This window comes from Bubalus kerabau, chromosome 5 (assembly GCF_029407905.1).
Source record: "Bubalus kerabau isolate K-KA32 ecotype Philippines breed swamp buffalo chromosome 5, PCC_UOA_SB_1v2, whole genome shotgun sequence".
Lineage (NCBI taxonomy): Eukaryota > Metazoa > Chordata > Mammalia > Artiodactyla > Bovidae > Bubalus > Bubalus kerabau.
Genome location: NC_073628.1, coordinates 3,647,886 through 3,665,819, shown reverse-complemented (window position 1 = coordinate 3,665,819; position 17,934 = coordinate 3,647,886). Strand labels below are relative to the sequence as shown.

Below are 17,934 nucleotides of genomic sequence, written 5' to 3'. Positions count from 1 at the left end.
TGAAAACACAACTCTGGCCGCAGTAAAAAAAGAAAAAAAATTCTCCACACCTGTACCCCCAATATTTTATTGACTTTTAATAGAAGAATTGGAGAGAAAACATTTTCCATGTTCTTTGTTTTCCTGATTGAGCCTCTGAAATATCTTTCAGGTAGATACTTCTGGGAGAGTTTAGTTGAGTGATATAAATTGCTACATTGAAATGTCATCTGAGCTTCCTGAAAGCAATTTTCCATGGTTTGTTCTTGCCTAGGTTTTATTAAAGGAACATTGGTGGGGGGGTTTTCCACAAATGATAAAAAAGGATGTACATTCATGATAAAGTATCTGGATAGCACAAAGAAGAAAGTGAAAACTACCCACAGTTCCCCTCAAAGACAAGCACTGCCAACAGGCTGATGTTAACTCTTTCCAGGAGTATCTATGTACGGGCACATATAGAGAAACATAAAAGAACTGGATACAGTAACAGTGTTTTGATATATGGACATATGTTTCCTTTTATAAACTCCAGACTAAAATTGAATTTTAGTTTTCCAAAATGTTTTATCTCATGTAAAACTCATTTTACTAAAATTTTATCAGTTTGATTAATAATATTTAGAATTTTCCAGAGACAACAAATTTTACATAATACCTACTTTATCTAAACACAAACTGTTTTGTTTTTTTTAAAAAAATACGGGCTCACACTGTATGTTACTCGTGTGTAACTTGTTATTTTTTTTAAAAGCTTTTTCCCATTTAAAAAATTAGGGCATAAGTAACATATTAATGTACAGTTCTGAGGATTTCCCTGGTGGACTACTAAGACCAGATGCAGCCAAATAAATAAATAATAAAGTAAAAATAAAATATCTAGAAAATGTACAGTTATATGAGATTTGATCAGCACATGTAGTCATGTAATTACCATTACAACCAAGACAAGGAATTTTGCCTGTCATTTGCTGGTCATTGGAGGTTGTTTACAATTTTCGTCTTACTGATTTGGCAATCTGAGGGAATGAAATGAATGAATGAAAGCAAGTGAAATCTGGGATTCTCATTTTCCTGCCGCTCTACCAAATGGGCTGGGCTTCTCCCTTCTCTGCTTGGAAAACTGCACATCCTGAGACCCAGCCCAGATGTTTCCCTCTGTGAAGACCCTGTGATGCCAGATGGAGAGTTGGTTCCCCCTCTTCTGTGTTCCCAGGACACCCAGTCACGCACTCTATAGGACAGGCATTGTGATGGTCGGTTTCTCGTCCCCGCTCCAGGCTGTGAGCTGGGCGAAAGTTGAAATCTTTGTCAGTCTCCTGTTCCCCCCATCTAGGCCATGCCTGGTTCAAGTGCTCTGTAAATGTTCATGAAATGAGTGAACATTTCACCCTGTGGACAATTTCAGTATTCTGCTGATCTCTTAGGATGCAGGTACCTTCTGAGCATGGCTGCAATATGAATTAAGCTGATAACTTGGGGAGAGTTGGATCTTTACCTCTGTTCCAGACCCAGGATCAGGGGTGCAAATTCATATTTATATGGAGTCATTCAAATATTTATTGAATGAATAAATACATGAATGAAAGGTGTGGTCCTGGGCCTCTTAGCACCTGTTCTTGGTAAGCTCACAACCAGGACTCAAGGAACTCACCTTGGAAGACTTCACACTTCCCCTCTCCCGCGCCCTTCCCCCCATGCAGCCTTTTCTTAATGGGGTACCCTGGTGGCTTAGACTTAGCCAAACAGTGGTCAGCATCACTTGGCAACAATGCCCAGACACTTCAGCTTGTGATCCAGGAGACAGACCTTGAGTGGCGAGCACCTGCTTTAATTTTTTTTAAGTACACTTATTAATATCTGTATCTGCAAGGTCTAGCACAGGACTTGGTGCATAGAAGGCATTTTTAAACGTTTGAGCAAGGATGACATATGGATATGAAAAGGATAACAATGTTTGAGAAAGATAAAAATGCCCGTCATTCGCTGAGTACTTCCCGAGTCAGGTTCCTGACTAGGTGGCTCCCTACAAATTCGGTTTCTTAGAACAGCCCTGGGGTGGGTCTGTATCATTCATTCCCCCATCTTGCAGGTGGGCTCCCCCGTTGCTCAGGCCCACACTGCGGGGAGAAGCGTCTGCTGGAAGTTGAAGCTGGAGCGTCTGGCTCCAAAGTTTGTGTTCTCGGCGTAGCGCCCAGGAGCGTCCACATCACACTGCCACCTCTGTCTCCCCGGGTGCTGCAGGTGAAGCTCGGTAACGGGTCTTGCGTTGAGACCGCGCGTCCTTCCGAATCGTGTTTAAGGATGGGTTCCTGGGAGGCTCCGGAGGCCTGTCCGTAGGCTGCGAGCAGGTGACGCGCAGCGGGGCGCGCTCTACCGTCAGGTGTGTATGCAGCGGTGACCTTCGGGAACTGTCCGGCTCAGAACCTGACGCCAGTGGACGCTCGATGACGACCTTTGGTGAACCCCCGCGACTGTCAGCGGAGATCTGGAGACAGCCCCAGGCGGAAGATCCTGCCCGGGACGCCGCACAGACCCGGGAACCGGGAGCCCAGAGTCTCGGCTCGGCAGCGGCGCACCCACCTGGGCGGGGCTCGGGCGGGGCTAGACATCGGCCCACCCACATGGGCGGGGTTTGAGGGCGGGGCTCGGAGTGGGGCTTGGGGCGGGGTCTGGGGGCGGGAATTTGGGCGTGGCTCCGGTCGGACCCGGCCAATCTGAGCCCGAGAGGCCAGCCCGCCCCACTGAGGAGGCGATGGCACTTGCGCACTCGGTCGCCCCCGCGCGCCTCTCCAGGGCTGGGGGACGGGGCGGGGCGTGCCGGCGGCGCTCGGCGCTGACGCTGCGCCGACGCGCCCGACGTCGGGCACGTTGACGCCGGCGACGCGCCGCCGGGCCCGCTCCTCCTGCGCTCCGCCAGTGTCCGGCCGCGGGCCGGCCTCAGTGACTGGGGGCGGCGGGCCCGGGGCCGCGGGGCCGCGGGGCGCGGGGCGCGGGGCGGGCGGCGGGCTGCCTTCGTCGGGCCCGGAGCTCGCCTGGAGCGAGCAGCCGCCCGCGGAGCGTCCTCGCCCGCTCCCGCCGGCGAGCAAGGTAAGGCAGCGGGGCACCGAGGCAGGGTCGGGGCGGAGCGGGGCCCCGGGCGGCGCACGGCTGCTTAGTGTCAGCGCCCCCGGGAGCGGGGGGCGCGGCCCGGGGGAATCCCCGGCGGACGGACTCGCGGGGCCGTGCGCCCCCCCCACCAACACCTCCCTGACCCCAGCGCCAGGTGAGCCAGCGCTGGGCGCGGGGACGAGGACTCGGGGCCGCAGGAAGCCGCGGGCCAGGCCGGGCTCCGTGGAGACCGGTCCCCTGCGCCCTGGGGTCCCCGCTGCTGTCGCACCGGGGCGCGGGTGCGAGTCGGATAGAGGCGTCGTTCTCGTTGGGTGCGCGGTGCGCGGCCTTGGGCACCTCCGTCCCGGGGGTCCGCCGAGCCCGGAGCGCCGCCCCTCGCCCCGTCATTACATTTGAGACAGAGGAGCCTCTCGTAGTCTCACCCTTCACTTTTCGACCCTTCCTATCCATCCATCTCGACCCGCTGTATTTCCATTGTGGAATATTTTTTGGGGGGAGTGGGGTGGAGGGGGGAAAGAGGCTGTGAACTTACATAAGTGAGGTTGACTGACCAACCACCGCAGTCTTTTCAAATGCACGTCTCACAGTCCTTAACGAGCCTAGTTCCCGTTTAGCGCTCACCAAATCCAGCCCAAGAATTCGGGGAGCTAGTCAGTCCTTCCCCGGAGCTGACTGTACACATTCCTGTAAGATGCCTGATGGGTTTTGTACTTGTCAGTTTTACTGACTGTATGCTCCTTCTGTGCTTTTTCCTGAAACACGATTGGGTGGCACGTGTTTTGACTTTCTCTCTCCCTCGCCCTCCCCCCCCCCCCCCCCCCGGGAAATAAGAAAGGAGGAAAAAAAAAAGGGTTACAGAAGCACACTTGTTTTTCAACAATCAGAAAGTACGGCTTTGCAAACAAAATGCCACAGGGTTTGTCCTTTGTGTGAGGGGTAGTCTGTCTGGTCTTTACCCCTTCACTGATTGTGGTCGGTTTTCATGTCTTCGTGTTGGGTGTGCCTTGCACTTCGGATAGGCCTGTGTGTATTTTCCCTGTGTACTTCTCTCTACAGAGCCTAACAGTCAGATCTGGAAATAGCAAGGCCTTTCATTTATCAGCTCTAGATAGCTAGAAAGTTGCAGCTTTGTAGAAGCCTTTATTTAGAAGCGCCTGATGACGGTGGTCCGGGTCTCTTTTTTTTCAAGATGATGTGCGAGGTGATGCCGACCATCAGTGAAGCAGAAGGCCCCCCGGGAGGAAGTGGGAGCCAAGGGTCCAGCTCCCCTTCGCAGCCAGATGCGGATTCACATTTTGAACAGTTGATGGTCTCCATGCTGGAAGAGAGGGACCGTCTTCTCGACACCCTGAGAGAGACCCAAGAAACGCTGGCATTAACCCAGGGGAAACTGCACGAGGTTGGGCACGAAAGAGATTCCTTGCAGAGGCAGCTCAATACTGCGCTTCCACAGGTATGGCTGACTTCCCCCTGCAGGTTTCGTCTAAATGCTTTTCGGGGGGGACGCTGCTGTTTTACATGTGTATTTTGCCCTCATCACTTGCGCAGTGGTGGTTCTGTTATTTGTAAGTCACATACAGATGAAGTCCCTGAGGGAGTGAACTTCTTAGCTAGAGCAAACTGTGGTGCGCTGTCAAGTCCTGTGAAGACACCTCATCAGTCCTGTTCATCTCTTGGGGGGCAGCAGAAGGAGCCGCCTAGATGTGGAGGAGAGCCGCCGAGTTTTGGAAAAAAGGGCCACCAAGTAACCAGTCTCTGTGGTGCCTTCGGCTTTGTTGCCGTAAGCCTTTCTCCTCCTAATCGTGTGACTCCGTGTGTTGCGTCATGTATTTCCAGTTTCCTAATGCAGTGTCCTGGACAAAAGGAATGGATCTCCCAGGAAGAAAATGTTTACAGTCTGCCTTTCCCAGCAGCCAGTTGCTTTGTAAGTCAGGTTTGTCTCGGGATAGAAGACTGAAGACGGGCTCCTTCAGCACTTTCTCTTTAGCAGCTGAAGGTTATAAAGCTCACAGTCACAAGGTTTTCATCTTAAGGGCGTTGCATTTGGAGCCGTGTGTCCAGGCCTTTTCTTGTGGCGCTGAGGATCTAATGATGGCTGCAGGGAGGTGTCAGCTGAAGACTGTGCAGTGGGCGGCGCAGAGTGTAGTGGGAGACGCGAAGGTTCCTTGGGTGTTCATGGCTGCGGAGGTGCTGTTTGCCGTACTCAGAATAGGCGCCTTTATGGTGCTGTCAGATAGACCTGAATAAGCATGCATGCATTCTCTCGTGATGGGTCTGCAGTGGTAAATTAGTAAATGAATAATTACTAGCCTTAATGCATTTCTTGGCTTTCGTCAAGTCTCCGGAAAGATTGATAAGCCAAACATTTGGATCTCCTCTTCAGCAACAGGAATTTGACCTCAGTGCTACAACGTTCCTTCTCTGTCAGATGTGAGAATCATGGAAGTTTTTTTCCCATTTGAGTCTTGTAAATTACCAGGTTTGTTTGGGTCCGATTTTATCACCAGCACCACTGTCTCTAGGAGATAGTGAAGGACTGGACACGACTTAGACTGAACAGCCACCGCCGCCACCGCAAGCTTCGAAGGGTTGCCCAGGTTGTGCTTTACTGGGGTTTCATTGTAGTATTTGTAAATCTTTTCAGTACTTGGGCGTTTTTCTTTTGTTCTTTCAGAATCGTATTTGCCTTATTGTAATTTGAGGTGCAGCCGCGGACGCATAGTTTTTTGGAAGGATAAGCACAGGGACGAAGCAGGGAAGGGCCGGGAGTCTTGTCGAGTGCAGCCTCGTGCAGTGGAGGTTGTCACACCAGCAGTGGGACAGCGCTCAGTGCTTTGTTTCCAGCTGCTGCCCCGGGGTGTAGCCTGGAAATGCCTTGTTGAGTGAAGAATGCGATGATGTCACTGCTCACCTACTGAGCGCCTGAGTCCAGCGTTTTAGAAACATGGGAACCAGCAAGTCAGCCTTCCTTGGATCCTTCCCTTTCTTGGCATCTGTGGTCTGTTTGGTGGCTAATTGTGTGACCAGGTAGGCGTGTGAATAATCCTGCCAGATATGTAGGAAGTAACAATGTAGTTAAAAAAAACTTTACTGTAACAGAACATAGGTCAGAAAAATTCACACGTCATAAGTGTACATTGCAGTGAAGTTTTCAGCCAGTGAACACACTCTTGTAATTACTGCCCAGACCAAGAAAAGAATATTCTCAGGCTTCCCAGGAGCTCCCACCCACTCCCAGCATCTCTCCCAGAGCTAACCATAGTCTTTTCATCATTGATTAATTTGACATGTTCTTGACTTTATGCAAATGAAAGTAATATGTGTATTTTATTTCTCGATTCTTTCATTCAACATTATATCTTTGTGAGCTCTGTCCATGTAGGTTGGATTGTTCTCGCCTGCTATGTAACCCAGTGAATGAATGTACCACAGGGCTTCCTGGATGGCTCGGTGGTAAAGAACCCACCTGCCAATCCAGGAGTCGCAGGTTTGGCCCCTAGGTCGGGAAAGTTTCCTGGAGTAGGGAATGGCAACCCACTCCAGTATTCTTGCCTGGAAAATTCCATGGACAGAGGAGCCTGGTGGGCTGTATAGTCCATGGGGTCGCAGAGAGCTGGACATGACTGAGCGACTGAGCACACACACTTGAATGTACCGGAGTTTATTCTTTCTGTTGTTCATGGGGATCTGAGTTGTTTCTAGGTTTTACAAATGCTGCCCTGAATGTTCTTCCTTGCTTTTTGGTGCGGATGTGTATGCATTTCTGTGGGGTGTGTTCAAAGGCGTAGCACTGCCAGGGGATGGAGTATGTTCTACCCTAGGTGGAGACGGTGACGGTTGTCCTGCCCCCGCCCGAGTGTGAGCCTCTGGGGGTTCTGCCCCTTGCTGTCTGGGGTTCTGCTTGTAGCTGGCTGGGGGTGTTGAACAGTTGCAGCTCGGTGGGGTGGGACCTTGCTACTCCCTGTCCATCCCTGCTCCACCCACCCCCCAAGCAGAGCCTCTGCTTCTCTGTGGGCGTTTGGTGCCATTTGCATACCTTTTTTGATGAAATAATTGTCTTTTGCCCATTTTTCAGTTGGATTGTCTGTCTGGTTTCTTATTGAATTTAGGAGTTCTTTTTATATACTCTGAGTACATGTATGTATGGCAGTTTGTTTTTTTTTTACTTTCTTGAGTGTGTTTGCCTTGACTCTCTCTTAGTGGTGTCCTTTAAAAAATATAATGTCTTACTTTAATGTATCCCAGGTGACCAGTCCTTTCAGTAATCTTTAATGCACTTGTGGCCATTGAAAGATATTAACAAGAAGCCGCATTCAGAGACTATCTTGTAAAAGCTTTATTGTTTATCTTTTACAGTTGGATCTGTAATCCATCTGAAGTTGGTTTTTGTTTATGGTGTGAGATAGGGGCCTTGATTCCTTGTTTTCTCTTTTAAGGAATGGGTATCCAGTTGTAATTTTTTTTTTTAACTACCCTTTCCCCAGTGGCATCTGTGTTGTAAATTGAGTGACTGTAAACGTGTGGGTCTGTCTGGACTCCCCTCTGCTTCATTGATCTTGTTGTCTTTTTTGCACAAATGCCACAGTGCCTAAATTACCTTTGATTTAGTTAGTATTCATGTCTGGTCATTTACATTCTACAGCTGAGTCCTTAATCAGTATTACCTCGGCTAATCTTGACCCTTTGCATTTTCAGAAAAGTTTTAGAATCCACTTGGCCGTCTTTACCCAGAAAATGCTGGGATTTTAATTAAGGTTGAATTTAATTTGTTGACCCATGAGGGGAGAAGTGACATCTTTTTAACATTGTTCTTATGATCTGTGAACACAATGTGTATAGCTCTCCAGTTTTTAGATCTTCTTTTATAGTTTGCTGTGTGTCTTGCACGTTTGATTAGGTGTGATATTTTCAATGCCATTATACATCACTAATATGTAGAGATAGAATTGATTTTTCTATATTCACTTGCTGAATCCATTTATTTCAAATAATTCTTGTATTTTTTCTGTATACACGATTACGTCTGCAAATAAGTGCTTTGTTTTCCCCCTTTGCAGCTGTGCTGACCCTTTCCTTTTCCTGCCTTGTTGTGCGGACGAGGGTCTCCAGCGCAGCGGTGAACACAAGGAGTGAGGATGAGCGCCCTTGTCTGCCCCGCTATCAGAGGAAAAGCTTTCAGTATTTCACCATCACATGTGATACTAGCTTTTTTGTAGATAGTTTTATCAAAATATGTAAATTCTCCTGTTAGTTTGATAAGAGTTTTTTCTTAGTCATGAACTAAAATTGTTACATTAAATTTTCTTAAGTTTATTTTCTGCAGATTTTGAAACAGGTGATTTTTCTTTTATGTGGTGATTTAACTTTTAAAAAATTTTGTGATTCTAAAACAATCCCAACCTGATCTTGATGTATTCCCCTTTTGTTGGACTTTATCTGTTAGTGTTTTATTTAGGATTATTTCGTCTGTACTCAGAGTCTGTAATTTTACTTTCTTGTGCTTCTTTTCCGTGTTGGTTTTGGTATCTAGGTTATGCTGGTCTTATAAAACAAGGTGGAGACTGTTCCTTGTTTACCTCCAGAGTTCTGTGAGATTGCTGTTTTCTTTCCTAGATTTTTGGAAGAATTGATTGGCAAAGCCAGTTGGTTTCATTGTCAGGAGGCTTTTAATTTCAGATTTAATTTTTTTCATGCAAATCAAATTTTCTGACTTTGTATGTCTTCTTGGGTCTATTCAGGTAAAGCATTTCCCCCCTGCTGGGAATTTATTGAGGCCAGCAGACTCCCCAATTAGTAAGTGTCCTGTGGCTCAGAATATCTTTCTTACCTGCAAGATGTGTTGTCTCCACTTTTAAAAACCCCTGATGCTGGGGATTTGTGCTTTGTCTCTTTTTCTTAATCAGTCTGTTAGTTTATCAGTCCTTTCGAAGAGCCAACTCTTGGCTCTGTTTTTCAAAAACTTCATATTTGTTTTCTGTTTCTGTATTTTCTGCTCCTTTTTCTTTCATCTGCCTTGTATTTCATTTGCTGTTCTTTTTTTCTGGTTTCTTGAGATAAAGGCTTAACTGATTTTTAGCCTTCCTTCTTTTCCAGTATTTGTGTTTAAGGCTTTAAGTTACTCTCTAAACACAGTTCACCGCATCCCACAAATTTGAATAAGCCAAATTTTCATTATCTTTTATGTAAAAGTGTTTTCTAATTTTCATTGTGTTTTTTAAAGTTATTATTCATGAAGTTCTTAAAGAAATATGTCATTCAACTTCCCAGTGTTTGGGGAAGTTTTTCTAGTGACCCTTTTTTTATTTCTAGCTTAATTCCATGAAGAGCCCCGTCTTGGTCTTTTTGGGCTACTGTTTTAAATACTGTGGACTACCTGGTGAACAACAGAAAGTTGTTTCTTGTAGTCCTGGAGGCTGGGGAGTCCCAAAATCAAGGGGCCAGCAGGCGCCACGTCTGCTGAAGCCTGTTTCCTGGTTCCTAGACTGCCCGCTTCTCCCTGTCCTCAGCATGGCAGCCCATTCCCTCCTGCCCTGATCCCCTCCCAGAGTCCCTGCCTCCTAGGATCATCACCGCATGCGGGGTGAGGTTTGAGGGCACGTGAACTGTCAGCCCATTGCAATCCCTAAGTGTTATTTCAGTAATAATCCCTGTATGATTTCAGTCCTTTGGAATAATTCGAGCTTTCCTAGTGGCCCAGTATATATTCACTTTGTTATGTGTTCCTTGGGCATTTGAAAATAACGTGTATCAGTGGGAATACAGTGGCCCGTGTTGTATTTATTAATCAGGTTTGTTAATCATGTAATTCAGATTCTGGTAGCCACGTTGAATCAAGTAGAAATAGGTGAAATTAACTGTAATATATTTTATTTAACACACCCAAAATATTACCATTTCAGTGTGTAATCAGCATGATAAAACCTAATGAAATAGTTCACGTTCTTCTTTTCATGCTAAGCCTTTGAGATCCAGCGTGTGTGTCTGCTTGCGGCACCTCTCTGTGGAGCCAGCCGCATTCCGGGCACTTCATGGCTGCAGGTGACTACATTCCGGGAGCCCCGTTCCACGAGGGCTGCGTCCCTAACGTCTCCCACTGCGGTTGTGAGCTCGGCTCTTACTCCTTGTCTGTCTCTGCCAGTCCGTGTTCTGATACTTGGAGGCTGTGTCGTCGGGCACATTCGCGTTTGGAATGCCCGTCTTTGTCCTGGGCGGGACTTGTGTCCGCCGAGTGGCTGCCCTTCCTCGCTGGCGGGCTTCCCCTAGGCGCTGTCGGCAGCGCTGCTGCCGCAGTTCTCGGTCCTGTTCGCCTGGGCATCTTTTGCTCCCACCTGTCTGTGGTCTCGCACCTTGACGTGTGCCTCTGTGAACAGTGCAGAGTCTCCCTTTCATCAGTTTGACACTTGTCGTCTTTGAGTGAGAGTTCCGCTCTGTTTGTAGTTGGGGTATTTCCGTCTGGAGGCACCTTGTCACCGTCTCCGTCTGCGCCGCCTCCCCTCTGCCCTCCTCGTGCCGCCCTTCAGGGGCGGGCGGTGCTGTCCTGACCCCGCACTCCCCGTCAGGCTGGTGGGTGTGCATTCGCACACACAGCGTGTGCTTCACATTCAGGTCTAACTTAGCGCTTTTCCTGCCTCCCTGACACGACTGTTTCCTCTTTGTCACTGTTATCCTTTACAATTTTAGATACAGTTTTGGCATTATCATCGTTTTGTAGCATTAACATTTACCCTCACAGTTACCTCATTGTTGGTCTTCACTTGCTTTTTGTATTTCTGTCAGAGACTACTTTTCTTTTTCCCAAAGAACTGCCTTCATATTTTTTTAGTTCATGTCTGTGGGTGATGAGTTGTCTCATTTCCATTTGCCCTAAAAGTCTTTATGTTGCTTTCACTTTCAAAGAGTGTTTTTGTTGGGTATAGAATTCCCGGTTGGTGCTTATTTGTTTTGCAGCATTTTACAGATGCCAGTCCATTATCTTCTGACTTCCTTGTTCATGAAAAGTCAGCTTTCAGTGTTGTTGTGCCATTAAAAGCCACACCTTTTTCCCTCTGAGCGCTTTGACATTTTCTTCTTGCCTTAGGCACCTGCAGAGCTGCTGAAACCAATGTGTGGTTTTCATTTTTGAGTCAGTGGTCTGATTCTTGAACCAACTCTTGCCACTGTCCCTGTCAGTCAGTTCAGTCGCTCGGTGTCCGACTCGCTGCAACCCCATGGACTGCAGCACGCCAGGCCTCCCCGTCCTTCACCATCTCCCGGAGCTTGCTCAGACTCACGTCCATCGAGTTCGTGATGCCATCCAGACATCTCATCCTCTGTCGTCCCCTTCTCCTCCTGCCTTCAATCTTCCCAGCATCAGGGTCTTTTCCAGTGAGTCAGCTCTTCCCATCAGGGGACCAAAGTATTGGAGCTTCAGCATCAGTCCTTCCGATGAATATTCAGGACTGATTTCCTTTAGGATGGACTAGTTGGATCTCCTTGCAGTCCAGGGGACTCTCAAGAGTCTTCTCCAACACCACAGTTCAAAAGCATCAATTCTTCAGTACTCAGCTTTCTTTATAGTCCAACTCTCACGTCCATACATGGCTACTGGAAAAACCATAGCTTTGACTAAATGGACCTATGTCAGCAAAGTAATGTCTCTGCTTTTTAATGTGCTGTCTAGGTTTGTCATGGCTTTCCTTCCAAGGAGCAAGCATCTTTTAATTTCACCATCTGTAGTAATTTTGGAGCCCAAGAAAATAAAGTCTGCCACTGTTTCCACTGTTCCCATCTATCTGCCATGAAGTGCTAGGGCCGGACACCATCCTCTTCGTCTTCTGAACGTTGAGCTTTATGCCAGCTTTTTCACTCTCCTCTTTCACTTTCATCAAGAGGCTCTTTAGTTTCAATCCCTGTAGGCACTTCTTATTCCCCTTTCTGTCTTATTCCCCTTTCTCTCACTGTGAGGGGCCCCATTTATAGTTTTTAAAAACATAGATTAACAACGGGCTCCTTCGATATATTCAATACTTTTTTCCCTCTTTTTTTTTTAACAGATCCATCCTTCAGTTCACTGATCCTCTCTTCAGCTACGTCCAGTTTGATGTTAAGCCCAGAGATTGAGTTCTTAAATTCAGTCACTGGTATTTTAAAGCTTTAGAGTTGGTTTTGATTCTCAGAAATTTTTCCTTTTGTGAGGTATATTTTTGAACAGGTGAAGTCTGCATCTGATAGCTCTAGCACGGCTCTGATAGGCCGATACACCCCTGACCCTTCTGGATCCGGTTCAGTTCTTTTTCTCTTGGTCCTGTTTGTTGTTACACCCTTTTTTGCATTTTTGGTTGCATGTTGGACATTATGTTTGGAAAACCCTAGAGGTTCTGAGTGATGCTGTCTTCTCCAGTTTCCTCTGACGCAGACCTCCAGTGGGGACAGAGCTCTCTGTTCACTCAGGGCCCGAGGGACTTGAGGCTGGAGGGTCCTTGTAAGCTCAGTCTCAGCAGCCTTCACCCACCTTCCCCCCTGACCCCAGGGAGGAGCCCTCCAGTGTCTCTGTCTGGAGGCTGGAGTGCCTCCCAGGGCCCCCCTCCTCGGCAGGTCCTGAAGCCCTCCCGTCTCCTGAGCACCACGAGGTGACTGATGCTCAGCGCTCAGCCGGTTTGGGCAGAGTGTTGGGCACGTGTTCCGTGCCTCCCTTTTTCTTGGGGAGCTTGGTCTCTAACGTCCAGCCTGACTTGTCAGGCCTGCACTCGAATTTTTGTCTTCCCAGCCCAGGGAGCCGCCCAGAGCTGTGCTAGCCAGTCCCCTCTGCTGGACTTGTCCCCTGCCTTTCCTCCCAGGGTTGGCTTTGCTCAGATGCCCCGAGGGAAGGCATGGCCGTCTCAGTCTCACTGCTTCCCTTTTGTTTGGAATCTTAAGTTGTGGCTGCCTGGGGACCTCTTTTAAACTGTATTTAGCTTTTCTAGCTCTTGGTAGGCTGACCTAAAGCAGCTTGTGTCTGTGACTGGAAGTGGGGACGCCCTGGGTGTCTCCTCTTGTCTGAAGCCACATGTGAGTGAGTGTGAGTTAGAGTTGCTCAGTCATGCCTGACTTTGCAACCCCATGGACTGCAGCCTGCCAGGCTCCTCCGTCCAGGGAATTCTCCAGGCAAGATTACTGGAGTGGGTTGCCATTTCCTTCTCCAGGGGATCCTCCCGACCCAGGGATCCTGCATTGCAGGAGAGTCTTTACCATCTGAGCCACCAAAGGAAGCCACATGTAAGAGTCACGGTACTCCTGTGGATCATCTGTGTTTGATTCAGGAAGAAGCAAGAGCCGGGGTCCTTGCTTGGTACCCAGGGTGGCGTTTCTACTCAGAGTCCCCATTGCCCGGCCGTTTCAGCGCCGCTTGAACTTGGGAAGAAGGTGGAGCCCGCGGCCACTCGAGCTGGGGACAGAGGAGCTGGTCCCCGCTCTTCCTCCGCCCCTGCCAGCCCAGGGCAGCCTTGCGATGACGCGGCTGGCGGTGGAGGAGGAGTCTGAGGAGGGAGGGGTTCCGGGACTCTGTGACGTGGTCACACGCGGGTTTTCTTTCTCAGTTTAAAAAAAGTGACGGCTCTTAGTATTCCCTCCAGTTTCACCTGAAGGTTGAAAATGAAGATCGTATTCTTAAAGTTGAGCGCAGTGCTTTCACAGTCTTTTTGAAAGCAACAGTTGAGGTTTTAAAAAGACGTCTCAGAGAACTCCAGCAGATAAAGTCAAAAAAAGAGAAGGTGTTCAGGGTGTACTGCGGGCGGCACCCCAAACTGTACTCTGTCTCTCCCAGAGTCTGTGATTGCTGAGGTGGGAGGATCCAGCACCCCAGGCACCCTGGGGACCGGGGTCCTCCAGTGACAGCAGAGGCTGGGCTGAGCCAGGAGCGGGCAGACTGCCCGGTGAGTGGACAGCCTCAGGAGAGGGGGTGGGCGCCTCGGGGGTGCACGGAGGGGCAGCACCTGGCGGGGTCTGGGGGGCGCTGGCTGTCGCGGCTCGAGGCAGGGCCACCCCTGAACCTCCGCCATGCAGCCCCCATGGGGCAGAGTTGTCTGACAGCCCAGGGTCAAAGTGAAGAGGGTGCGTTCGCAGCAGGTTGAATGAACCCCTGTCCCCACTGTGGGTTCATTTTCAGTGTCTGGAGCGAGGTGGGTGAAGTGAGTGAGCCAGTGAGACAAGATCAGGGTCAGAGTGAGGGGCAGCCAGCGTGGTGAGTCCTCCTCAGCCGGGTGGGCTCTGGGCACTCAGGTTCTGGGGTGCCCTTTCAGTGGCCTCACTGGAGGCGTGTTTGGGGGGTGGAGGGGCGGAAGCCCACTTAGAAGACGTGCTCATTTCTGGTGGTGGTTTCTGAAGCTGTTTATACTGTTGGGTTCGACTGCGACCCAGTACCCTTGCAGGGTCCTGTGTGACGGTAGGATGCTGGCCTGAGCCCCGCCCCCCACCCCCTCCACCCCTGTTCCCACGGTCCTGTCAGGGAGACGTGCGCTCCCCCAGGTCCTGGCCTGGCGCACACAGCCCGCCTCCTGTGGGTGGGCTGCAGGGCTGTGATTTCCTGACTCTTGGAGCCGCCTCCGGGGTCCGCTGGTGACATCTGGAGCCTGTCTTCACACACGGGTTGACCCAAGGAGGGTTCGAGCCCAGTGGGCCCTCTGTTCCCACCCCCGTCCCCCCCCCCCCCCCCCCAGCCGCGCTGGGTTAGAGGTCATCCTCACATGACATGTTTTGCCTTTGTGAATATGTTAGTTCTCTCAGAGGCCATTCTTCTGACCCTGTCCCTTGCTTGCTAACTCTTAGCTCTTGCTAAGAAACCTGGCAACTATCTCTTTCAAAGAACCAGCTCTACCCTGTGTATGCTGCTGCTAAGTCACTTCAGTCGTGTCCGACTCTGTGCGACCCCAGAGATGGCAGCCCGCTAGGCTTCCCTGTCCCTGGGATTCTCCAGGCAAGAACACTGGAGTGGGTTGCCCTTTCCTTCTCCAGTCTACCCTGTGTATAAAACTCCTCAAAAACGCTCATATTCCGACAGCAGTTTTATTTCCGCTAAGGAAACGGTTCTTAAAGTAGAAATAACGTGCAGCTCGAGCTCCACAGGGTTAGTGGCTCCCGCTGGCCTCCCAGCCTACCTCCCTGCCCGCTTTTGGCCTCGCTTCGGGATGGCATGGTTTCAGACGGTCCCGCTCTCCTGGTGGAAGGTGGGCTCGCTGGGCTGCGGCGGTGATTTCAGGCCCCTCTCTGACTCTCTGCACTGCTGCTGCTCCTCAGGGGCCACTAGGGCCCTGTGGCCACTTGGTGTTCCTGCCACCTCACTCCTTACACTGGGAGCTGCAGGGTGATTTCTCGGCGCCCAGTGCTCCGTTTGTTCACTGGTTCGCCTCTTCGGGAGCGCCCTCGCTGCCCCTCTCTCTCGGCCCCGTGGGCGCTGCGTTGCTGCTTGTCCGGCGTGTTTGTCCACTGTCGTCATCTTTCCAGAGACGGGTTCCTTGACCCCCTGGGATTGGCTCCTGCGGCTTTGGGTCAAGGCCCCGTTAGTCTCTGAACGTCTTGTTTTCTGTCCCAGGCCCTCACTGTGTTTTTCCTGCCTCAGGTCTAGGCTCGTCCCTCTGAGAAGCCCCGGCTCCTTTCCGCGGGGCGGGATTTGGGAATCAGCACCTGGGGCCCAGGTGTGCTCATTGTCACAGGGCTGAGCACCCCTCAGGTCCTTCTGGGGAACACAGCCATGCAGAAATGCTCATTTTCTAAGAGCCCTGGATTTCACATTGTTATTTCCTTAACAAATTAAAATGGAGCCTTTCCACTCATTTTATATTTATTTTTATTTTACAGTGAGTTTTGATGTCTAGTGATACTAGCATTATTTTCTTTGTTCTATGATATACATGAAATATTTTCAACATTTTATTACCATACTATTATAATGACCCTACTGTATGAAGCTTTAGAATTTCTTTGCAGTTGATTTGGGCCTTAGAATAGACATATCTGGAGACTGTATAGATAGAACACCGGATTTTAAAGCGGTGTGGAGTGACTTGAGCCACACGGATGACACTCGACACACGGTCAGGCCCATTTGTTTCTGTCTATTCTTAATTTCAGGCTTTGCACTTTTCTTTTGGAGTTAAAGTTTCTCAAATACATAGAGTGTTGACTTGGTTCAGAATTCAGAGTTGTAGGAAAAGGCGCCCTCAGACACCCAGCGTCTCTGGCCGAGTGCGTGGCCCTGGGTCCTGCCTGTGCGGAGTGGTGAGCAGCGGTGCCCCCTCACTCTCGAAGTGAGACAGTGAAGGTTCGCTGCCTGCTGTTGCTAATTAGATGTGGACAAAATGTTCCACTTGGTAGGTTTTCCCTGTGGCCGAACGCGAGCTCTTGGCTGAGGTTAGCAGCATGGATCATGGGTCCTTGGCAAGGAAGGTCCACCCAGGGAGTTCTTATTCTTGGCTAGCCGGATCTCATTCTTATTCTGTGGGGAGGTTTTATTTTGCTCTGAAAATGAACTTGGGAACTTGCAGCCTCCCTTGAATTTCCAAGGTTTTCTGCTTTGCACGTGGGCCAGTTATCTGCCCTACCTGTGTAATCCGAAGCCTTTACCAGCAGTGGCAGGAACATAGACGTCAGGCAGTGGCATGCTGAAGCTGTCCAGTCGTCTTTATAGAAGTTTGAGTTCTGCTCAGGACTGATCGATACTCAGAGCCATTAATCTCTCTTAAAACCAGAAGGTGCTGTTAGAAGCCGGGCCTCCCGCTCTCCTCCCCACCTGTAAAGTGGTTCACGGGAAGCATGAATGCCAGGTAAGGTCAGGTCCTCTGTTCCCTAAAGTGGAAACCAATGTGGCCGGGGGTGCGTTTCCAGTAGTCTGAGTATTCATCTGAATAGTCTGATGTGGTATTTGCTTTCACGCACATCACAACATAAAATAGGGCTTCATTTATGACTGCGTGTGAAATCCAGTTGGGGCAGAGGGTTGAAGAAGGTCCGTGTAGAGTTTTATTTTGCCATTTGGTGGCTCAGCTCCTTTTCCTCCCCTGTCGGCCAGCTGGCCTTTCGCCCTCCCCGCGCTGTCTGCAGGCGTTTCATCCAGAAACAGCACGCCTCTGTCCTCGAGCCGACGACGGGGGCACCAGGTCTCTCACGCTCGGGCCTGGGCCTGTGTTGAGGTAGATCAACACACGCGTGTGTGCACACACCACACACACCCCCCACGCAGGTCAGAGTCAGGGCGGGTGCACTTCCGAGGAAAGCAGCCTGTTCAGGCAGGGTTGGTGGGACTTTGCGGTCAGCTTCATTGGTCACCTCGCGGAGGTGAGGCTTCAGCATTCTCATCAGAGAGACAGTAGCTGTTCCTTTTCATTTAGCGGTTCTTAATGCCAGCTGTGGGTCAGGCGTTGTCTCAGGGCTGTGTGGATGCATGTTGAGGGAGATTAGGTGAGAAATAGCCAGCAGTTATGGCCTCTGACCCTTTAAGAATTGAAGTGCACCAATACAGTATACTAACGCATATATATGGAATTTAGAAAGATGGTAACAATAACCCTGTGTACGAGACAGCAAAAGAGACACTGATGTATAGAAAAGTCTTATGGACTCTGTGAGAGAGGGAGAGGGTGGGAAGATTTGGGAGAATGGCATTGAAACATGTAAAATATCATGTATGAAACGAGTTGCCAGTCCAGGTTCGATGCACGATACTGGATGCTTGGGGCTGGTGCACTGGGACGACCCAGAGGGATGGAATGGGGAGGGAGGAAGGAGGAGGGTTCAGGATGGGGAACACATGTATACCTGTGGCGGATTCATTTTTATATTTGGCAAAACTAATGCAAATATGTTAAGTTTAAAAATAAAATAAAATTTTAAAAA

At 49.6% G+C, this 17,934-nt stretch overlaps 1 protein-coding gene and 1 long non-coding RNA gene across 8 annotated transcripts in view; both read left to right on the top strand.

Moving 5' to 3' along the window:
• Positions 1 to 2,869: 2,869 nt before the first annotated feature.
• Positions 2,870 to 17,934, top strand: part of PPFIA1 (PTPRF interacting protein alpha 1) — a 78,443-nt gene continuing 63,378 nt past the window's right edge. For 6 of the 7 annotated variants that reach the window (XM_055580572.1, XM_055580571.1, XM_055580569.1 and 3 more), the window contains exons 1-2: positions 2,870 to 3,069; positions 4,280 to 4,543. In XM_055580572.1, coding sequence (XP_055436547.1) covers positions 4,280 to 4,543 — 264 coding nt within the window. In that variant the 5' untranslated portion in view covers positions 2,870 to 3,069. The remainder of the gene's footprint in view (positions 3,070 to 4,279; positions 4,544 to 17,934) is intronic. The other variant, XM_055580570.1, reaches the window with a different exon arrangement.
• On the top strand, positions 4,561 to 8,401 carry LOC129652226 (uncharacterized). Its single transcript, XR_008714494.1, has 2 exons — positions 4,561 to 5,014; positions 8,148 to 8,401. It is a non-coding gene; the product is annotated as an uncharacterized LOC129652226 (long non-coding RNA).